Source organism: Vombatus ursinus, unplaced genomic scaffold (genome assembly GCF_900497805.2).
Source record: "Vombatus ursinus unplaced genomic scaffold, bare-nosed wombat genome assembly UNPS02009205.1, whole genome shotgun sequence".
NCBI lineage: Eukaryota > Metazoa > Chordata > Mammalia > Diprotodontia > Vombatidae > Vombatus > Vombatus ursinus.
Window position 1 is genome coordinate 13,541,212 of NW_020948983.1, and position 17,590 is coordinate 13,558,801.

General features: G+C 36.4%; 1 protein-coding gene across 1 annotated transcript in view; it reads left to right on the forward strand.

Annotated features, from left to right (window-relative positions):
• The window catches only part of SORCS1 (sortilin related VPS10 domain containing receptor 1), a 700,512-nt gene that overhangs the window by 596,765 nt on the left and 86,157 nt on the right, over nt 1–17,590 (forward strand). The window contains exon 18 of the mRNA XM_027852142.1: nt 384–497. Coding sequence (XP_027707943.1) covers nt 384–497 — 114 coding nt within the window. The remainder of the gene's footprint in view (nt 1–383; nt 498–17,590) is intronic.

Consider the following 17,590-nt stretch of genomic DNA (forward strand, 5'->3'; position numbering starts at 1 on the left):
TAGATAGATAGATAGATAGATAGATAGATAGATAGATAGATAGATAGCAGGCCTGCACAACATAAAGCCTGCCAAAGCATTTTGTGCAGCACGTGAAAAATGTAAAGAATGTAAAACAGGCCTTCACGACATACTGCCTGCAGGCTGTATATTGTGCAGGCCTGATATAGATAGAGATAGATATGTGTGTATATTTATGTGTGGGTGTGTGCATCTGATACTTAGCACCAAGTTTTCCACATAGTTGCTACATGTTTCCTGAATGAATGAATGATCAGATGGAAGGTGATCAGCACATAATTAATTTTATCAATTGACATGATAAAAGAAGACATTTTTGGTTGTGTGTCTTAAAGGATTTCCGTGTGCTCTTTCCCTCACAGTGACTATGGCTATGAGCGGCACAGCAATGGCCAGTGCCTGCCAGCATTTTGGTTCAATCCATCCTCCCTATCAAAGGATTGCAGCCTGGGACAGAGTTACCTCAACAGTACTGGGTGAGTGGGCTAATGGAATGCCCTTGAGAAGCTGACCTTTGCTGTGTTCAGCTGGTGCCTGGAAGCTGGGCTCCTGATCAAAGGGCATTTGAAGACTTGTTTCAGTGTAATGTAATTTCTTTGACTTTGTCCCTTTTAATAATGCAGCAGTGCTTTGCATTTATAGTGCAACTTTCATCTGACAATTGTCAGATCCCAATTGCATATAAAGAAGTGTGATGTGATCTTTGGGTAATCATAGTAATAAATAATTCTTTGCATAGATCTGATACTATCACTTAATCTCTTCTGCCACATTTTATCCTTTCCTCAGTTCTATGAAGTAGGTAGAAGAGGTGGCTTATCCCTATTTGCCCTATCAACAAAGAAGTAATAGAAAGGCCTGGTGATTTCCTCAAAGTCACATAGTTAATTAGAGGAATGTACCTCCCTGAGTCAGCCTGGAAGTGCCCTATGGCACAGGCTGAGGCTTCTTGAGTTAAGAAGAAAAGAATGCCATCAGTCAGGAAGACTTTTTTCACAAAGGAAACTAGAAGTCACAAGCCATCATGAGAGCCGGAGATCAGTTACCTGAGCTATGAGTTGCTAAACAGAAAGGCCTGAGATGGGAAGTAAAACTATGAAGCAGTATTAGACAATCACAGTTTCCAATGGACATGCAAATACCATGATCTGGGTCATGCAAAAATGAATAAATAAATGATGGGAGAAGTAACATTTAAGTTTTACAATGTGCATGATCCAACCAAAAGCACTGCACATTTCACACGTTTGCATGTCTGTTTAAGCTTCAAAGTTTGGGGCTAGTCCAGCCTTCAGAGAAAAGAATGCACAAGGAGAAAAAAGACTGGTTCTGAAGGCAGTGGGTTTCTTCTCACTACTGGTCTCCAAGCATACGCTGGAAAGATAACACTTAAAGATTAATTGTTGTGGATGTTAAAGAGAAAAATTCTTGTCCAAGTACAGGTTGAACAAGATAGACTCTGAGTTCCTTTCCGAATCTGAGATGTGATGTTCAGGGAAAACCTGTGACTGAGTTTCTAGATTGTTGCTTCCCACATTAAACTTCTCAGGTGTGGCCAACTTTAAAGAAACTACTTTAGAAGAAAGCCAGATTAAATCAGATGTACATTACCCTAAGGAAAAATGAGAAGGTGGTTAATCTCTTCATAAAATGATTCTTTATTTTATACAAAGTCTCAGTCAACATGTTTTTTAAATAGCAAAACTCTTCCCAATTGCTTAAAAATAAATTTACCAAAAATGTTTATTTTTTTTTACAAAAATACTTGTAGATTCAATTTATAGCAATTTAACATACTACTTTTCAGTAACATTCTATTGCTTAAAGCAAAGTACATCCATAAGCTAGTATGCTAAGTGGCCCTGAATTTATACCTAATCATAAGACATTGAGGGCCTGTCATTAGACCCTAGAGTACTTTCCCTTATGTTCAGTATCATGGGATATTCCATAGGAAGGCCTGACCCAGGAGGAATTAGCTCAATTGTTTATGGGAAGCTATTAATTTTATGCCCCTTTCCCAAGATTTTCACTCATAGAGTTGGCAGTGTAGAGTACACTGGGGAATGAGGATTTATGATTGAGCTCAGCCCTTGATAAAACACCTGCCATCGACCCCAGAGTCATCATTTTAACACACAAGGGCTGTCAGACTGGAGCAAGAGCTAGAATGCCCTATTGATCAGTGATTGATTTCTTCCTGGCCAAGTACTAGGCACTTCAAATCAAGTGATCATTAGTTAAGACAGAGACCTAAAGTAGTCACTTTCAGAAAGGGCCTCACTGCTCCATTTCTACCTGCTAATACCTGTAACCAACTCAAGTTCTGTTTAAAAAAGGAGTAGTGCAAAGAGAAGATTCTGTATTTTCGAATACCATGGGCCCATGCTGTGCCAAGGATGTTATGAACTTGCCTTCAGTATTTAGCACTGGGCCTGAGCTCTGGTACCAGTAACATTGTCCAGCTGAATTTAAAATAAATTATTACCTCAGGTCTCCCATTGAGGGGAGTAACTTAGTTCTCCATCAGAAGGTAACTTAGTTCTCCATCAGAAGAGATGTGCAGGTGACCTAAAGAAGTATTGACAGGGAATAAAATGGGATCATTGTTAGTTTGGTCAATGTGACTTTAAATATACTCAGATGTATAGGGATATATCTTTATTCTGGTCTTTTTTCTCCATTGACCATAGGATCATGGCTTAAGAACTGATGGGACTTTTGAGACCATCTAGCCCAAACCCTTCATTTTATTAATAAGGAAACTGAAGCCCAGAAAAGTTAAGTGACTTGGGCAAATGTACACAGCTTGGAACCCAGGTCATCTGACTTCAAATCCAGCTAGCTTTCCTTTGTACACCTAAATCTTCTAAATGTCTGGAATTATGTCAGTTTATACATATAGACCCACAGACACATTTATACATACTTTTGTCCAGTAAAATATTTATTTCCTATTGTTTCTGAAGCAGAGAAAAAAGTTACACATAGTAGAAAAGCTTAAATTAAGAAATCAACTGAAGTACAATTTAAGCACTGAAAAATGAAGGTTTTTGTTTTTTCATTTCAAGCAACCCAACAGAGTCTTCTCCAGGGGGCAGCTCTTTTCCTAATATTAGCTTTGTGATCATCCTAGGAGCCATCTCTAAATGAGTTAAGGATGCTATTCAGAATATATATAGAGGAACTTTTTTCTATAGTATTTCTATAGAGACAGTATGCATCTCTCTACAGAAAATGCTAAGCAACCAATAAGAAGTTTATATAGCAAACTGACTGCTCTTCAGGGCTCTTGTTTGATAAACAGTGGAAATATTTACTGAGGGATTCTGATAAATGAGTACAAGTTGTAGAAACTCAGCACATCAACATTAACAGATCTAGAGGAAAATGGTGCAAAATGAATTTCAGTATGTCAATGGATATCCATAAATTGATGAAGATAGAAACTTATCAGTACTTTCTCATCCTAGGTAACTCTTATCTATAGTATTCTATAAATTTTCCATTAAAAGTCCACTAAATATATCAGGGATTTTGCTATAGATCTCTTGATGTTTCATGAGCACCAATGACAGACATGGACAGTCACTTATGCCTCACTCCCCTTTTCTATTCATGCACATTTTTGATAATATAATTTATGTCACTTGATATACAAACCTCTTCATATATTTAGCCTATTTACCATGCATATTTCCATTGCCTTTAGATTAATAAATAATTTTTATTCCTTGGAATTGTGATAATCTAAGATTCTAAAAATACAGCATCATTAAAAGAATGGGAAAATGGACAAGATCTGGGATTTTCTTGGTATAGGGCACTCCCAATGCAGAAATATCTTATAAATGTAAGTTGATACCTTTTCTGCAATGTAATTTTACTCTTAGAAAGCTGCCTAGAGCTCTCACAGGTTAAGTGACACCTAGGGAATAGCAAGCTTAAAAAGATATGTTGGTGGTGTTTTGATGGAAATTCTTAGAGATGTTGAAAATGCCACACTTTCTGAAAGTCAGTCTCATCTTCTGTTTCTCTTATAAGGTTCTGGGCTTAATCCATTCAATACCTATAGCATCAATATAAAACATAACATGTACCCAAAGTCTTAGTGCAGTTTTATTTTTTTAAAGACTTCAGAAGTATACGTACTACATATAAACTTTTAAAAATATTGAAAATTGAAGTATTTAATTTTCTTATACTTATTTTTTGTGAATTTTGAATAATTAGTTTTAAATTTTAACAAGACAGAACACCCCATCATTATGCATCACAGGTGCGGCAGTTTCTTGACGATGTTTCTCATGTTGACAAATTGGAAGAGGAAGTCCTCTTGCTTGGTTATCTCGATCATCTGATCTATCTTCATTATACTTTTTTCTTGGGGGGGAGTCACATTAAAATTTTTATATGCATGAGAACCCACCATTTGGATGATTTGAGCATTAGGATTACAAATTAAATCCTTTTAGTAGCTAAACAGCAGATTATCAAAGTTTTACAAAGCTTGAAAATGTACTAGAGCACAAAATAGTGATCATGTTCAATTTTAATAAGAAAATCAATATTTAAAACAAATATACACAAATAACATTTCAAATGTTGGGATTCTTTTTTAAGGTTGTAGTATATACACTTCTTAAGTTATCAAAGTTTAAAATTGCACTAAGAGTTTTGGGATACTGTATATGTTCTAATGAACCATATTAATGTTCATCCAGTTGCATTTCATAGTTTGGACAATAGTGATTCTTTATCTGTTTGGGTTTCCTGTATAGATGATGATGATGATGATGATGATAGCTGAGATTGTTATAGTGCTTAAAAACTGACAAAGCATTTTAAATGTATATCCTGTTTGAGAGTGACAAGTACACTAAAAGGTACTATATAGTACTTCAGTATATACTCATTTTACGGAGGAGGAAATTGAGGCTGTGAAAGGTTAAGTGACTTGTACAAGGTCACACATCTTCAAAAAATTATGGTTAAAATTTGAATTTAAGTCTTCCTAAATCCAAGTCCAGTACTCTCTCCACTAAGCCACAGTACCTAATAGTTTGGCTAAACTATTTCAAGTGAGTATAGATCCCATTCAGTAGGTCCTATAATGTTTTGGGATTTGAGGCAGTCCTGAGAATGTCATCCATAAACAGGAATGTCTTTAGGACATCTCCAGCTACTTGCCTTTGGATAGCACATACGGTCGTCCTCCATAAAGTGACAAACACCTTTGGATATTTTATGACCTCTTGTGTTGGACTTCTCTTGATATTAACATTATTATACAATTATTATATAATGATATATTATTATATGACATATACTAACAGATCAATATTATATATAATCTTATATATGTTATATAATAATATATTATACACTAATATAGTATATATTATAATGTATTATTATATAAAATTATACATTAAAAACTAAAGGACTATCAAGGAAAGCTGTCATAGCAGCTATCAAAGAATCTTGTTTGATTTACCATATGCATAGGAGGCATTGTATTGGAGGAGAGTCTTCCAGGCCTCATTTTTGTTTTCCTAAGTCAAATTCTTTTTAAATAATCAACAAAAAATAAACAGTAGAATTTGGTATTCTTTTCACCTTTCAGTTCATCATATGACTATAAAGACATGGTCTTCTATAAAATATCATTTGCAAGAGCCTGTCCGTTCCAAGGATATTCTTGATACATGTGTAAATTATTTTCATAAAGATTTTGTAGCAATGGAAAAGTAGTCATATAAATCAGTATTTATTGATATCCTCTAGATCTCCTTGTTTGTGTAGCAATAACATCTGAGGTTATTTTTTTTCCTAGTTGTTTGGCATCTTAGCAACTTTCAGATACCATAAGAATTGATCCTTTAACATGCTCAAAACTGTGTCACCACCATCACCATGTACCTTTTCAGGATATATATTATATGGTCATATCTAACAACTCTTTATTTTTTTAAAGTCATTTCTACTTTCTTAAACAGCATTTTGGAACTATGATATTTAAGCCCACATTTGCTTGTTCCACTGTCCATATCAATGGAGAATAACAATTTTATAGAAATTTTGACCTATCTTTTGCATCTTTTGTTCTTCCATTTCTATGAAGAAAATCTGGCTTAATCAGGTCTTGTACCAAATTGTAAAACCTCTTTTTTTCTCTTACTGCTTTTCACTATTTTTAGGCAGTATTGTTCATAGCTTCTCTCCATTCTTCTCCCTGCAATTTTTCACATGAGTTTATATTATGGACTAGTGTTTCTCTCTTCTGCCATATCTGCTTGGCAAGAAGATCACGCTCACCCTGGTTGAGAGGGTTTGTAGACTCGTTTGGCCTCCTCAGTCTGGTGGCTATTTTAACATGCAATGAACTTTTCTGGGAAATAATGAGAGTCCATGTTGAGTTTGGCTCCTTTTTCTCTTTCCTAATTTTCTACTTTAATAGCTTGTTCAAAAATATCAAGTTGGGATTGCCATGATCACTGTAGAAGTAGAAGGGGGACCATACAGAACTAAGAGCCATTTGCATTTCGTTTTTTTTTTTCTGTTTGGTGAATCACTATAGTCAATCAACTCATCACCTAGTAGACAGTATATTGGTAATGAGTTTCTCTGGATTTATTTAGGCTGGCTCTTGAAAATAAAATACAGTTCATTTCTGGGAATGTACTCAGAGCCTTTCCATCTTAATAGAACCTGTCAGAGTTTGTAATTCTTTGACATAGTCTTTGAGAACTCATAGTTACGCTATGGGTTCCTCCATGCCATAATAACATTCCAGAATAAAGTTTTTGAATGTGAACTGCCCTAATGAGGGCTTGGAGATACATACATACACACACACACACACACACACACACACACACACACATATGTAGATATAAGTATAGATAGATAGATAAATAGATAGACAGACAGACATTTATCAAGTCTTTATTGTGTTTCAGTTAGCCTTGGTGATACAAATACAAATGAAAATTGCAGTACTCACCCTCAATAAGTTTATATTCTAATGGAAGGGACAACAAATAAAAAATCTGGAAAGTGAGTGTGGGGGTGGGGTGGGAAAGGGGGAGTGGTTGTAGATGAAACAAAGGAGACAGTCATAAAGCCATGGAGAGAAAGTAGAAAAATCTAGAGAATCAGGAGTAAAAACAGAAGAGAAGTGAGCATGAACGGCCTAGGCAATTTATGGAAGAGTGATGCCTAGCAGGAGCTCACCAATTAGAGGAGAGTCTGTAGGACTGGAAACATCTGCATGGTGAGAGAAGAGTGTTGGTACAGAGGTGAAAGAGTCAGACTCAGGAGATCAAGGAAGTAATTTCTTCTCTAGCCTTCTCTCCTTAAGTCTATTATTTCATGAAACCATATTACTATGACACCTATGACAGATAAAAGGTGTTCTCTCTAAAGTTGGCCCTATTTTTAGCACTCTTTAGGCATATTAGTATTCAGTCTGATCTTCACCAAACACAATTAATCAGCATGCATCAAGAAGAATAATGACCCTGAACTACAGTACATGTAACTAATGAAATTTAACATGGTACTGCTTTCAGCAATCTTGGTAGTGGGGATTCAAAGAGTATTTCTTATAGCATTGAATCCTGCTCACAAAATATGCTGAATAAATGCTTATTGATTTGCAGGATATTAACTCAGATAAAGTTACAATTTCCCTTGAGTGTTGCTTTCTGACCTTTCTTACCATAGTTGGATCAGCTTTGCCTGGAGCCTACTGGTGGTCACAGTGAAAGACGTTTGCTCACATTCTTCAATTATCTTAATCTGAACTACACTATGGTTTAGATCACATGAGTCCATTTTCCTTCATTTAGTAATTTAATAGGAAGGATATGGATAATAGAGATAATGAGTTTATTTTAATCATCAAGCACATATTTTGTGACATGCAGTGCCAAATTCTAGGGATACAAAGAATGTCAAAAAGACAAAAAGAGTTGCTTCTTTCAGGGAACCAATATTATAAGAAAGGAGACAACTTATTAAATAAATGGGTACATATGAGATACAGAAGAAGCAAAAGGAAGGCATCCTTAGAATGGCTGGAGGAAACAAGACTTCCTGTAGAAGGTAGCATTTGAGCTGAATCTTGCAGGAATCCAAGGATAGAGGTGAAAAAAAGAGAGATTCCGGACATCGGGGAAATTCAAAGGCCTAGGAAAAGGAAATAATTTCCCAAGGTCCAATAGTAGAGAAGTCGTTTTTACCAGGGCTAGCATGCAACTTTCCTGAGAACTAATCCAGGGAACTTTTCATGACAGATGATACTCAAATGTTACCTTATAACTACTCTTCTGTCTCTTCTACTAATGGATACTAGAGGAATATTAAGTCTGGAGGAACCCACAGAGAACATACTGAACATATAAATGTATGATTTATGATGCCTGCTGGATGTCATCTATTTATGTAAATCCATAAATATATTCTAAAGATTTATATAAATGACTGGGTGATATATCCATAATGCCTCATTAAGGAAGCTGCTATAAGGACATTTTGGGGAAATGGTAAAACTTCAAGATTTGTATCAAAAAAGGCACCTGGATGCCTTCCATAGTCAGAAACAGAATCTTGGAATGCACAGCCTGAGAACTGACTCAATATTGTATTTCTGGCATTATTATAATCTGTTAACAAATCTAACAGGTCAGGCATGGTACCTATTCTATTAGATCTAGAGCTCTGGAGGATCTTATTCAAAGCTTAATTGGTACAGAACTAATTTTATGCTTATTCAAAGGACAGAGGATAGATGTAAGACCTGAGATTTCATGTAACAAAGAACTCACAAATACGGAAACCATTTACTAAGGCAAGTTGGCACCTTCTTTACAATTTACAATCTTTAAGAATGGCCTAGGACACAGAGAGGTTAAGACACTTGCTCAGGGTGAAAAAGCTAGTCAATCACAAGACTTCAGCCTAGATTGTCCTGGCTCTGAGGCCAGCTTATATCTGCTCCCCTTTTATTCATACTGATGCATATATGGCAGAGATAACCAGCTGTACATTAATGTAGAGAGTACTGGATTTGGAATCAGAGAACCTGGCTTTAAATTGTAGGTCTACCACATAGTACCTGTGTGAGTTTGGGAAATCATTTAACCTTCTCGGCTTTCAGTTTCTTCATCTGGGAAGTAGAGGAAGGGGTGACACTAGATAGTTTTTAATTGTCCTTTTGGTTATAAATATTTGATTCTTCTGCCATCTTTTAATCTTGCATGGAGTTAATTTTATATTGATTTCTCAACTCAGAAGAAGGACCACGGACAAGTTAGAGTATTTCTCTAGGCCTTAGTTTCTTCATTGAAAAAAAAAAATGATAGACCTAAATGATCTTTAAAGTTTCTTCCTGCTTAAAACAAATACTACCTGAAGATAATCTGTGTAGTTTATAAAACAAAACAAGATAAAACTCTATCACATGTTCCTGCAATGTCCTGGACCCATAGCTCTTTATAGGGCTGCTACAGCTGGCCAATTATCATTAGTGGCTAGTCTGTCCCCAGTTTATTAGATGTGTTGATCTCCATTCTGATCATCTATATGTGCCTATTTCAGACTGGCCCAGCTAATCAGCACTGCAAGTTTCCAAGACACAGTCAAGATAATTAGCAATCACAAATGCAGGATATCATTCCTATTTGTAATATCAAGACATGGTAATCTCCTAAAGGCTAATCTGTTTGCAGGTAGCAATTTCCCCTGGTTTCCATCACAACCAGACATCTCAAGAGAAATCCCACAGAGGACAGTCACTTCACAGCATTTAATCAAACAACTCACAAACAGACATGGAGAAAATGGCTAAAATGGCTCTCTCCACTGCCTTTCCTTGTACCTGGAATGTATTTCCACTATTTGAGATCCCAACTAGTCTTCAAGACACAGTCCCAAAGCCACCTGTACCAGGGTGGCGAACCGGTGGCCTCGAGGCCACATGTGGCCCTCTGGGTCCGCAAGTGTGGCCCTTTGACTGAATCCAAACTTCACAGAACAAATCCCCTTGATAAAAGGATTTGTTTTTATTTTTATTATTATTATTATATCATATTATTGTTGTTGTTGTTATTATTATTATATGATAAAGACTTTTGTAATTTCCCTGCCCCACTCCTAAATGAAAATGAGATTGCCCTTTCTTTTGAGCTCTCTTGGCATATCTTATTTATCTTGTGTATCTTCACTGTCTATACAAAGATTCTTAAGTTTTGTGTTTGTGTGTGTTTGTGTGTGTTTGGTGGTCTAGTGAAACCTATGGACCCCTTCTCAGAATGTTTTAATTGCATAAAATAAAACACAATGATTACAAAGGAAACCCATTGAATTGAAATAAGAAATTCTCAACTTTTTTTTTTAAACTTGCATACCTTAGAGTTGGGGGAAGGGATAGGAAATGGCATATAATAGAAGTTACAGAGGTAAGTAATGAAGAACATGTATGAGCCACTATTAATCCTGTTTGAGTGAAATGAATATATGATAAGTAGGATGAAAAGCTTGGGTAGCACCAAATTGTGCCTGGCTTTGAATGTTAGGTGAAGCTATTATGAAAGACCTCTTTAAGGACTTTTTCTTTTTAATAAAAACTTGAAATCACTAAAATAAAAACCAGAAAAACTTTAATGACCTCCCTTGTCTGCTGTGTATTATAACTCTTTGTGGCCATGTTTTCTTCTTGAATGGATTATAGTTTCCTGAAAGGCAGTGACCACACCATTTTCATCTTTTTAGTTTTTATACCTAGTACAGTGCCTTCTTTGTGGTAAATACTTAGTAAAATTTTTTTGTTGTTGAAGTAGATGTTATATAGTATTTAAATACTTTTAAGGATATGTATATAACATTACAGTTTATTTTAAGCCAAATTCAAGCTAACAGTGTAGGTCTTGTCCTCAAGGTGCTTGGATTCATAGATGACATACATTGGGTATACTGAACATCTCCTTTTTTTGCCACAGAAACTGAAAGAGGAAGGAGCACCATACCCCAAAGTTGGGTGTATAGATTGTCAATGTCATACCAAACTTATTTTTAATATCTAAAGAGAGGAAGAAGAGCCAAAGGGAGACGGGCTTCAGAATGGAGTCAGAGGAAGGCATAGAAACTAAGGAAGTGTCAGGGGAGTATCCTGAGAGAGAGATGAAGATACCACCTAAAAATCAGACATATTGAAGTGATAGAAGCTCTTTACTAATGAGCCTTTGCCTACCTTAATATCAAAGGCGCATTTACAGAATGTTTCCTTTTCTGTTATAATACAAAGGTTCCCTTGCCATTACAAAGCATTACAAACCCTCTCCCCCTTCCCCCAGCAGATTGAAGAATGCTTTACCAACTAAATGCATCCCAGTAATAATCAGTGCTTAGGTGCAATATGATCATAAGTTTCCTTGTTATTACTGAGGTAGCAGCCCCATTTAATGACATATTAAATGCATTATTCATTTATGTAACTCTCTAACAGGAGATAGCTGGTGAGACAAAAATAGAATCATTCTATAACACAGAAAACAAGTATATGCTGACTAGTGTAAATGAACTCTATTTTTGAACAATTTTCTTCTAAATTTCAGGACCAGGTCTGCTCAGGCTAATGCGGTGCTGTTTTCAGTCAGGCAACGCAATTATTTCAGAGTGGTTTTTAATTGGCTTTTTTGTTTCTTGTTTCTTTTCTTTTTTTTTTTTTTAATTGACATCTTTCTCCTGCAAGGCACATAACTGGGTGGAGGTAGGGATGGTATTTGCTTTGCTTTTAAACAGAGCTCCTGTTGTTTCATGTAAAGAATCCTAATTGTGGATTGACTGAAATGGTGACAGATCCAAGAAAGCCAATCAATCAGTAAATATTTATCGGTCATATACTATATGCAGAATGGTATCTTAGGCACTAAGTGATAGACAGTATTTAGGCAGGTCATAGTCCTTGACTTAAAGAAACTCATGATCTAATAGGAAGAAAAGACAGCAATATTCCATGAGAAGTGTACTATATTTGAAAATTCAATTCAATTCAATAAACATTTATTAAGTGTACCTTATAAGCAAGGCATGGTGCTACCTGCAGAGGATACAATGACCATGAGCAGAAATCCCTGCCTTTAAGGAGAGGTTATATTCTACTGGTAACGTAACACAATGCTACCATAAAAGATGTAAGTTCTAAGAATATAATTAGTTGAAGAATTGAGGAAATTTCCTAGAAAGAGATGAAACTTGAGCTGAACTTTAATGAATAGTTAGGAATTCAACAGATCAAAAAACATACTATATGGTTGGAGCAGAGATATGTCCAGAGTATAGCGTGAATAGTAAGAAGTGGCATGAGATAAGAATCAGGATGATATAGTGGAGAGAAAGATGGCCTCTGGCTCAGGTAGATCTATGTCCAAAAAAAAAAAAAAATTCTACACCTGACACATTTGAAATTGATTCTCACTAATGGGGAGGAACCTGATGTTCTCAGGGTAGAAATGATTGGCACCCCAGTGGAAAGTGATCACTCCCTCTTAGAGTTTATGATAGAGGAAAGGACTGGTCATAGTCTGATTTGCACCCTAGGTTTTGAGAAAATAGATATCAAAGGGTTTAGAGGCAAGATAAGTAGGATCCCATGGATTAAATGCTGGGGGATTTAGCCCAGGTTGGATGGGAAAAACTTAAGAATAATATTTGAAGATAAAAGAGAAATCAATTAAAATGAGAAGAAAAAAATGGGATTTATCTGATGGGACAGATTTGGGTGCCTCGTCAACCAACTTAGGTTTTGTTTTTAAAAAGCAATGTACAGAATATGCAAACAACATCACATAATACAGGAAATATGCATATATGTATACATATATATGTATATATATGTACTGTATATGTATGTTTATGTGTACACATGTGTCTGTGTGTGTGTGTGTGTGTGTGAGAGAGAGAGAGAGAGAGAGAAAATCCTAGTCAAAATATTCCAGAAGGGCTAATGTTCAGCATGAGCTAAGACTGGCAAGTGAAACTAAATACAATGAAGAAGAGTTTTCTTAGCCTTATTGAGAGGTAATGGAGAATCAAAACAGATAGAAACATTGTTTGGGATAGATATGGCAGGGATAACTGATAACAGAGAGAAAGCACAGCTGTTTGATTGGTATTTTATTTCTGTTTTCTTTGCCAAAGAGAATGGGACTGCAGATTACAGAACCAACATGACTAAATGGTCATTGATATCCAAGATAAGTAATAAAAGTAAGAGGGTACCCAGTTCCCCTTTATTAATTCATGTCATCTGGCCTAGATCTACTACAACCTCAAATTCTGAAAGAACCAATAGATAGGATCACTGAACCACTGTCCATAATAATTTGAAAGATCATGGAAAATGAGACAGGTACCATAAGATTAGAGATGAGCAAATATTGCACTGATTTTCAGAAGAGAGCAGTCTGCAAATTATAATCTAGTAATCTTGACTTTGCTTTGAGGAAAAATTCTCAAATGTATTATTGAAGAGATAGTTGGTGAACTTTTAAAAGGGAAGTAGAACTTACAAAGCTCCAGCATGGCTTCATCAAGGACAAGTCATACCAAGAGATCTTAGTGGATTAGAATGTTAGGCTAAATGTTATGAGACGAAGATACTTTTGAGTTTGTGTTATATATTGACGTATTGGCTTTGTGATCCTGGATAAATCATGTAACCCATTAATGTCTCAAGTAACTAGAAACTGAAGACAATTCACCAATTTGCATTGGTTAGGGAAGTTCCTCATTTGCAGCTCCCTGTAGTAGAAGAGATACAATAAAAACAAACTGAATGAATGAATGAATAAAATAAGGCTAGGAAACCCAGATGGTGCCAGTATGTGGAGGGCCAAGCAAATGGCATAGCCTCAGGTGCTCCCTCAAGAGCCTATCAAAAATTGTAAACAGAGGAATGAGATGACCAGATCTATGTGTAATAAAGATTATTTGGACAGAGGTATGAAGAAAGGATTGCAGGTAGGAAGACCTCTGGTCTGGGCAAAGTCATATATGACAACGAATATGAGAGACCAGGTGAAAGATGGTTCTTTGAACAGAAATTGTGATGCTAGGAGAAGGAATAAACTTGGGAAGAAAAAGGAATAAACTCTTTTTCTGGATGAAGGTTAATAAATTTTGAGCTGGAAGATGATCTAATCTACAATCTACATCTACAAGATGTAATCTACATCTACAACATGCTCTAATCCAATCTTCTCATTTTAAATATAAGGAAATCAGTCAACAAATATTTGTTGAGAGCCTACTATGTGCCAAGCACTGTGCTAAATGATACAGCTTTTCCTGATTTCTAGTTCTAGCACTCTATCCACTGCTCTAACAGCCTCAGAAAAGGAAGGAAAGAAACTAGCATTTGTTAAGTGTTTCCTATGTGCTAGGCACAATGATAGTGCCTAGGACCTTCTAGGTCCTTAGGTGTGGCCTTTTGACTGAGTCCAAGTTTTACAAAATAAATCCTTTTATTAAGGGGATTTGTTCTGTGAAGTTTGGATTCAGTCAAAAGGCCATACTTGAAGACCTAGAGGGCCACATGTGACCGTAGGTTTCCCCATGTCTGCATGCTAAGTGCTAGGGATACAAACACAAGCAAAAAGAAAGATAGTCTCTTTCCTCAATGAGCTTATATTCTAATGAGGGAAGATAATTCACAAAAGGGATCTGGGAAGCAAGGTGGAGCAGAGACGGTTTAAAAGTCCAGAAAATCAGGAAGAGGTCCAAGAAAGAAATAAGGGCCCTCAAAAAAAATGAAGCTTTAGGAGGAACTCACCAGTGGGGGAAGAATGGCTGGCCTTGAGAAGAGATATTCTAGGGTAAAGAGGCTGAAAGGGTGGTAGGCTATTCGGAGGCAAGAAGATCCTAGGTATTGAGGAAAGTTCTAGGGTTATATGCAGTAGAGACATGAATTTTAAGCCCAGACAGTCAGAAAGGAGAAGGGCTGGGAGAGGAGGGATATGGAAGAGTAGCTGAATGGACCAGAGGGGTCAAGGAGAAGCTTTATGGGAATTGGGAAGAACAAAACATATTTCTGGGCAGATGATAAAGAACCATTTGCTCACTGTGATGATACAATTCAATTCAGGAAATATTTATTTGATATTTACTGTATTTAGAACCCTATGCTAGTTGCTACAGGAAAACACACATGAAGAAGGGCTAGGTCCCTGCCCTCTGTGAACTGATAATTAGTTAGAAAGCTATGCCATGTACCCAAACAAATATTATAATCATAATAATAATAATAAAGTTGATTACAGCAGATTTATGTGTGTAAGAATAGAATGACATAATGATAAAGAACTAGGCTAGGGCCAGATTGTGGTGATCTTTGAATGCCAAAATAAGGAATTTGGCCTTTATTCAGAAGGTAATGGAGAACCATTGATAGATGGAGAGGAAGGAATTGTCGTGACGATAACAGAACTGTCAAAGAATTAGTCTGGCATTACTGTGCAATGTGGATTAGAGGAGACAAGCCTGGTGACAAGGAGGTTAGTTAGGAGGCTATAGCAATATCATGGCAAGGTAATGAGAAGAAAGAAAGATGGTGGCATTGAGAATGAAAAGCAATGAAAATGAGAAACATTGATAAGGACCCAACAGGACTTGATGACTGGTTATACATGGAGTAAGAGAAGGTGGAAGAAGACAGGAAGAAAATATGAAGTGTAGACACCAATTTGGGAATTATTCTTTTAGAGGAAATATTCACTCAGAGAGACTGGATAATGTTTCAGAGAAAGGATGTATAGCAAGAGAAGGGCAAAGGATTGAATGTTCAACTTCTGGTGATCCTCACAGTTAGATGGGAGGAAAAGGAAGAGTAGTCAGTGAAATAGAGAAGGAATTTTTTGTGAGATAGGACAGCTTGTAGCAGTTTCATAGAAGGAGAGGGAGGTGAGAATATCATAAAAATGATCGATAGTGTTGAACAGTATAGATAGGACAAGAAAATGTCAGGAAAGTAAATAAATTCTGTTGGATTTGATGATTCAGAGGTCATTGGTTTGGTTTTTAATAATAGAATGGAAGGAATAGAAGCCAGATTTGGAAGGATTTAAGAAGGAAGTGAATTCTTTATTTTTAATTGCTTTTTCCTGCCAATAGCCTTCATAGGACCTTGTTACTACATGGCCAAAGTGAAGTCCATAGAATTAGTTCCCTCCCAGCATGTATCTGCTTTGATATTAATCAAGGATCTGCCCAAAGATCCAGGGCATTGTTCTTTCAGAAGCAGAGAGAATCTGAGATAAGGTAGTATTTTCTGAGTATGGGTGTATCACATTCTTCAACTCACTTGTTTCAGTTACTTAAATCAAACTTCCTTTAATGGGACCTATTTTGTCCTTGAAACCTGCTGGATGTAACATGATAACTTTCACTTTCAAGCCTTTGCTTATACAGTTCCCTTCTCTTTCCTCTACCTAGATGTCTTCTACTCCATAAGGTCTGGCTCAAGTCTCACTACTTCCATTCTCCCATAAAGCCTTCCCTGACTGACTTCATCTCCTCACTGCACTGAATGCTTATAGTACATATAATCCAAACAACTTATTTTAAAACTCATCTATAGCCTTTACATTTTGCTGTAGTTCATTTATTCATTCATCCAATCATACATCCATTCACCAAACCATCCATTCATTTGACACATTTATTAGGCGCCAGCTATTTGCAACGCATCATGCTGCTAGGGACATAAAACTGAAGTAAGATATAGTCACTTTCCTCAAGGAACTTGGGGTCTAGTAATAAATATTTGATATGAACACAGATCAGCATATAAATCAAATAATAATTTCAAAAGAGGAGAATAATATTCAGTGAGATGATTTTATTCCAATTAAATGGTGCAACAAACATTTGTTGCATGCTTATTGTGATAAAGGCGTTATTCTGTGCCTGAGGATTACAGAGATGCAAATCAAAGTCCACCACCCCTTAAGGACCTCCCATTTTACTAGAGGATTATGGAATCGATAAGTATAATACTAGGTAATAAGCTATAGCATTAAAGGAGAAATCCATACAAGATTCTCTAGGAAAGGGTTAGGGATTTCATTAGTACAGAGAAAGATGAGGAAATTCCCTCTCCCAGGTTTACAGATTCTGTGCCATTTATAGTCTTAGAGAATTTTCTAGAGAACTGAGAGGTTTGTCCAGAGTGACAAAACCAGAGACAGGAATAGAAGCAACTTCTTCCTGGCTCTGAAGGCATCTCTCTATCCACCCGTCTGCTCTAGGGAAACTGAAGCAAAGGAAAGTCATACCACCTCTCTGAGCCTGTTACCCCATCAATGAAATAAGGAGATTGAACATTATTACTCTTAAGATCCCTTTCAGCTCTAAATCCATGATTCTAGAGATAGTGTCTGCTATATCTTCTCTATTTCCCACAGTGCAGCAGAAAGTGCATGGCACACAGTAAGGACATAATAAAGAAGGAAGGAAAGAAAGAAGGAAGGAAGGAAGGAAGGAAGGAAGGAAGGAAGGAAGAAAGGAA